At 42.8% G+C, this 6,353-nt stretch overlaps 1 protein-coding gene across 1 annotated transcript in view; it reads right to left on the reverse strand.

Moving 5' to 3' along the window:
- The window catches only part of LOC149332147 (uncharacterized), a 234,507-nt gene extending 229,587 nt beyond the window's left edge, over positions 1-4,920 (reverse strand). Inside the window, exons 1-2 of the mRNA XM_089557479.1 lie at positions 4,917-4,920; positions 4,600-4,713 (exon numbers count right to left, since the gene is read on the reverse strand). Of these exons, the coding sequence (XP_089413605.1) occupies positions 4,600-4,713; positions 4,917-4,920 (118 nt within the window). The remainder of the gene's footprint in view (positions 1-4,599; positions 4,714-4,916) is intronic.
- Between the last annotated feature and the right edge of the window lie 1,433 nt (positions 4,921-6,353).

Consider the following 6,353-nt stretch of genomic DNA (forward strand, 5'->3'; position numbering starts at 1 on the left):
TTGCAATCACTGTGATCTTCTGTACCATCTGCGAGTGCAGACACATTAGAGAGTTTTAGTATAGCGTTAGCGTGATAGCGGACCTAAGGGAAATTACGTTAGCGTGCCGCAAGCAACTTATCCCCTCAGAGAGTTTTAGTATAGCGCTTTGGAAACGCTAAACGCCATCTGCTTGACATGGTTTGGTTTGGTTTGGTTTATGGGGTTTAACGTCCCAAAGCGACTAAGGCTATGAGAGACGCCGTAGTGGAGGGCTCCGGAAATTTCGACCACCTGGGGTTCTTTAACGTGCACTGACATCGCACAGTACACGGGCCTCGAATTTCTCCTCCAAAGAAATTCAACCGCCGCGGCCGGGATCGAACCCGCGTCTTTCGGGACAGCAGCCGAGCACCATAGCCACTGAGTCACCGCGGCGGCTTTCTGCTTGACATGGATGCCAACGGTCCTTCTAAAATGGTTGACATTGCCGCTAACTTGCCAAAGTATAATATTTCCAAGTTTTTTAAACGAATTATTAGTGCAGTGTTCATTTTCGTCTGCAAAATGACCCCGAAATTGAAATAAAATGACATGATAACGTAAAAGAGTGGCGCCATCTAGTAAAGGCAATGTTAACTACAAGCCGTTGGAGCAATAAAATTTGCCATCACATGACGTCTAATGTTCAAAAGCTTGAGAAAAATTTAATATAAACTCTCTATACATAATTCAAGTCCATAAAACACCGCGAAAAACCTCCAAATCTATTTTTGTCTCGTTCCAGACGTTTTTGCTAGGTTTCTGCTGCGTTTCGGGCCATTGCAGACGGTAGCAGTGCAGCTGGAGGTTCCATTAGGCTTGCGCGCTCCAGAATCGAGAGCGTATCTTAAAAACAGGGCTGAATTGCAGCTTAAACTTTATCGTCGAAGCAAGGTAAGTCATAGCGAAAAGCAAAAACACCAGTAGTTGCCGGTAAACATGCCGACCGGAATCGCAAGAGCTGCTGAATCGGCTGAAGCGGGCGGCTGTCGCTTGAAAGGACGCCGCCATGTTTCCACGCTAAGGGTGCAAAAGCCGCAACTGCCGCAACGCTAAATTCTGAAAATTGCGTGCGTACGCTAACGCTATTTCCCCGTTAGCGTTCTGCGCATGCGCAGTCTGATCCCGCTATTCCGCTATGCACGCAATTACGCAAAGCCCGCAATACTAAAACTCTCTATTGACACACACCGCCGGCATTTCTCGTAATGGAACTGGTAATGCGTTTGCGTTAAAAAAAAGAAAAATAAACAGAATATATATTTTGTTTCCTTTGGTTATTAATGCACTGTACAGTATTTTTACGCCCCGCTTACACAATTCCCAATGGGCCTCTAAGGCATTTCAAATAAATAAATAAATTCCGTGGCTAGTCGGTAGGACTATCAGCGGCCGCACCCTGCGTTTTGCGAGTGCATCAGCATTTTCTTTTTCCGTGCGCCACTAAGTGAAAACAGTCTCCATGGTAGCGAAGCATGATGTAACTTTTCGTCGAAAGAAACGAATCACCGGAATTCACTGACCGAGCCTGCACGGGGTAAGAACAGCGCCACGTCGGGAGAACAAGGGCTGAAGTAATCCCTTCAGGTGACGTAACCACCGCCATGGGAACGCGAGCAGCGAGATTGATGGGACTCCAGAGCGGGAAGTCTGTCTTGAACAGATCGCTTGCTCAGCGAGATTTATCGTTGCGGAAACGAATTGTTCTGTAAATGGGTGTAGCACATAATGGATTGTATATGGGAGGCTTCTCTACCTATCTACACACGATTCAGTTTTCGTTTTTCCATTTCTTCCATACATTTTCTCACTTTCTGAGACAGCTTTCTTGACGTCATGAAGCAAAACAAATGTTTTCTATTTCTTCAAATATTACGTTAAGCAGCGAAGTTAGTGACAAAGTATTTCATGCTTTCGTACTTCATAACACAGAAATCATGCTCCATTCACGGTGACACAGTTGCATTTAAAATCGTTAACCCAAAGATGACGTCGAGATTTTGAATGCGAAATGGCAATCAGGGACACAGTTTTGTACTTTTTCATTTCGTTTTCATTTCATTTGGTCCCTTGCCATTGCTCACTGCTCCCAGTGACGTAGGCCCTAAGCTATGATGTCATGCTGGCTGTGCTTGGAACATGCCCATGATGCCACTAATTGGCATAAACAAGCATTCGCGGACTATAGGCCACGCCGATGGAAGACGGAGCAAGACGACGCATTTGACCTGCCTGACTAAGATTATTAAGGCCATGATAAAGAATACCAGAGTAGAGATAGCCTAAGAAATAATTTCCCGCCAGATTTTGGCATTGCACATGATTAAGGCTGTGATTTCTCCCTTCACCTCAAACATGTACATAGTTTACGTTGCTTGAAAGAAAAAATATTGTACTGTATTGTATTGTTCTGTATTGTTTTGTGTTTTATTGTATTATGTTGTACCGTACTGTATTATATTGTATTGTTTTGCAAATGTCTTAAAGCGGTGGTCTAGCTACAAACCTACTGCGCCTAGCATACAGGAGGAACTGGGTTCGAATAATCTATGAAAATTTATCCACAATGTAACGCATTACTATTAAAACAATTTTATTTCTGTTCTCGAAGACACTGCATGACATTCACTGAAATAGCAAACTTGGAACTGCATGCACCAGTACGATTAACTGGTCATACAGATGTGTGGAGCGTTCCCAGGTCCCCATCTAATTATGGTGATCAAATGTTTCACTGTCGCCTACCCAAACTTCTAAATATTTTTTTATATTATAGGCATACATATTCTCAACCTAACTTCGTCAGAATTCAAAATGGTGATGAAATGTCACCCCTAATCAATATGTTCACCACTTGCTATACATTTTACGCCGCATTATTGCTATTTTCCTTTTTTTAAGCTATCACGTCCTTTTGATCTTTGCGTTACATAAATTTTTGCTTTCATTGTATTGTACCCATTATGATCTGGCCCCTGTGGATTGGATTGGAAAACTTTTATTGTCAGCACTGAGCCCTAGTGGGCATTATACTAGGTGGCTTCGAGCCCATGGCTCTCGGCGACCTTGTGAGCCCACCCAGTGGCCCGCACTTGCGTCAACGGGTCTGAGCTGGCCATTATAGCCTCCCACCACTCTAGAGAAGGGACTGGTAGTAGGTCCGCCTGTGGCGGCGCCTTTTTGCAGCTCCATAAAACGTGGTCATATCTCGCCGCATTGTTTGCAAGTAGCGTTGTATTGTGTTGGATACATGTGTGCTATTCTCGACGGGCTAAAGAATGCTCGCGACTGGAGCCGACGCCACGTTACCTCTTGGCTTTTGTCAAGCTTTTTGTCTGGTGGCGGATAGATCCTCCTTTCCAGTTTAAACTGATTGGTGTTACCTCTTGTGTATTCGAGAAATGATATGAATGCATCTCTCGTGAAATTTGGGGACTCAACCCGGCTCACTGCTCGGCTGACATAACCTCGAGCTATACTGTGAGCCGACTCTTTTCCCCTGTTCCCCGAGTGTGCCGGCACCCATATCAGTTCCACCTCTCTTTGGTCCCAGTCTTGATGTCTTAATATTCGTTCTGCCTCCTGGGAGGTCATACCCCGCGTAAAATTGTTGATAGCCACCTTGGAGTCGCTTATTATGGTGACTGCTTTGGTGCTGGCCATTGCCATGGCGATAGCCGCCTCCTCCGCTGTCCCTGAGCTTTTTGTTTTGACCGAACCGGCCGTTAATGTTTCACCTGAGTCGTTCACGCCCACGACCGCAACGGAGTCGCCTGTGAAACTGCTCCAGGAAGTGTATTTATGTCTTCTACTGCCGTTGCTTGTACGGGGGTCGAGGTCTCCTCAAGCTAATTGCATGCAGCTTCTACCTCGGCTTCCTCCATCCGTGAGAATGGGAAATAAAGAATGAAATGATATTCAATCAATCAATCAATCGATCAATCAATCAATCAATCAATCAATCAATCAATCAATCAATCAATCAATCAATCAATCAATCAATCAATCAATCAATCAATCAATCAATCAATCAATCAATCAATCAATCAATCAATCAATCAATCAATCAATCAATCAATCAATCAATCAATCAATCAATCAATCAATCAATCAATCAATCAATCAATCAATCAATCAATCAATCAATCAATCAATCAATCAATCAATCAATCAATCAATCAATCAATCAATCAATCAATCAATCAATCAATCAATCAATCAATCAATCAATCAATCAATCAATCAATCAATCAATCAATCAATCAATCAATCAATCAATCAATCAATCAATCAATCAATCAATCAATCAATCAATCAATCAATCAATCAATCAATCAATCAATCAATCAATCAATCAATCAATCAATCAATCAATCAATCAATCAATCAATCAATCAATCAATCAATCAATCAATCAATCAATCAATCAATCAATCAATCAATCAATCAATCAATCCCGGTACGAACAGCAACATTGCTGGTTCTAAATATCAGTTTAATCATCATCTGGTTCTAAGCACGAAGCAAACAAGAACACATAAAGGGAGAGAGAGAAAGAGAAAGGAAGTCACGTGACACCTTCGTGGCAGGGCGGGTAGCTGCGGCTGTATTTCGGCAGGCAGATACACTCGTGCCCCTTGCAGAAGGTGTTTGGCACCTTCTCGCACTCCGCATCGCTGTCGCACGCTTGGTCTGCGCAGAAACACAAAAGAGAGAAATACAAATTTCGCTCATTCTGCGGAATCTTCACAAAAATTCACATGTACAAAACTGAGAGACTTTGTAGCGTATTTACATCAACGCAACTTTGAAAGGGTGCGGTATCTGTGGACTCATGTCCACTTCGTGTAGTCGATTACATTTAATTTTATGACTGGCTAACATCCGCAACGAACGCATGAAAGAGTGCACAAGAACAAATATTTCATTGACGTCACTTCTCAAACTCAGCGCGCACGTACTAGTTATAGCACGTTCGAGAGCATACACCAAAACGTAGCTGCGATTGAAAATAGGCGAATGTGACACAATTAGTCACACGTGATGCAATGATCTTATATATAAGCGAGTAAGAACCATTTTCTGATTCTGGCTTTTTAAAAGCAAACGGTTTTCTGTCGGATTATAAAAATTGCAGTGTCACATCCTCGTGGATAAAGAGCGCATATTGGGATTTAAGCGCCTTACACTTAACGGCGCTTTAAGCGTGCATTTAGGTGTTACTGAGTTTTAGGCACTTTTACCAACACGTGTATTACCGGACAGAATTGACACTGCAGATAAAAGAAGAATGCTCCGAATCTTTTATCTCCAAAGGTCAATAAACTTTCTCCTAAAGACGTAGCTTAGCAGAAATTATTTAATCCGTTTCCAGAGAGGCACATCTCTGGGCACAGGTACAAGTTAAATGACGAGGCCAAACGCTTAAATCCCTGCCGCCTCAGTTCATATTGCCGTTCTGAGAACAGTAGTCCAAAAACGGCTTTACCACCGGATTACTGCAACCGTGAGGCGATTTTAATTTTTTGTTTCGAATTTAAGCCAAGACTCCTCGGTGTGAAAACTTAGAAAGGAACGGAGAGTGTTGCGATAAAAAAAAAAGAAAACCGAATATGGATGCTTCGACTTTGCGAACATTTTGGCACAATTTTTTTTCCGCAAAAACTTCGATAGTGCGCCCCGTGCAGTTTCCTCAAGAAGTGATACCGATTCGGAGAGCAGATCGACCGAAACGTCATTACCGTTCTCAACCAATCGGCGCCAGTGGTTGCTCCATGTTCCCGCAGTAGTGCGGCAGAAAAACACATAATAGCAGAAGCACGCCGTATATCGCATGCTCGACGATTTCGAGAAACGAGAACACAGTGAATACAATTCAAGGAATTTGAAGCGGACAGCGGAGAGAAGTATAGCGTCATTCGCTGCCATTGCGCTTTCCATTATGCAAATATAAAACCTCACATTTCAAGTATCAAACGTCAACGAGCCCAATTCGCCTAATATGAGACAAGGGCGAAAAAAAAAAAGAAAATCAATTCATGAATAGTTGTGTCGTAGACGGAATGTTCAGAAATCAGATTTATAGTAGGGGTGTACGAATATTCGAAATTTTCTAATATAATTCGAATATTATATTTTCAGTATTCGAATTCGATTCGAAATCCAGGTATTCGTGTTGTCTCGAATATTCGAGCCGACGCGAATATTCGTATCTAGCCGAATATTCATTGTGAGCACCGGCGTTCATTTCGGTCCGCAAGCCCTATTGACAAAGACATAACAACAAGGCGGCGCCCAGAGCAATGCGCATTCCTTCCTCCAAGGGCCATGCC

Source organism: Amblyomma mixtum, chromosome 8, assembly GCF_055824585.1.
Source record: "Amblyomma mixtum isolate Tamu chromosome 8, ASM5582458v1, whole genome shotgun sequence".
Lineage (NCBI taxonomy): Eukaryota > Metazoa > Arthropoda > Arachnida > Ixodida > Ixodidae > Amblyomma > Amblyomma mixtum.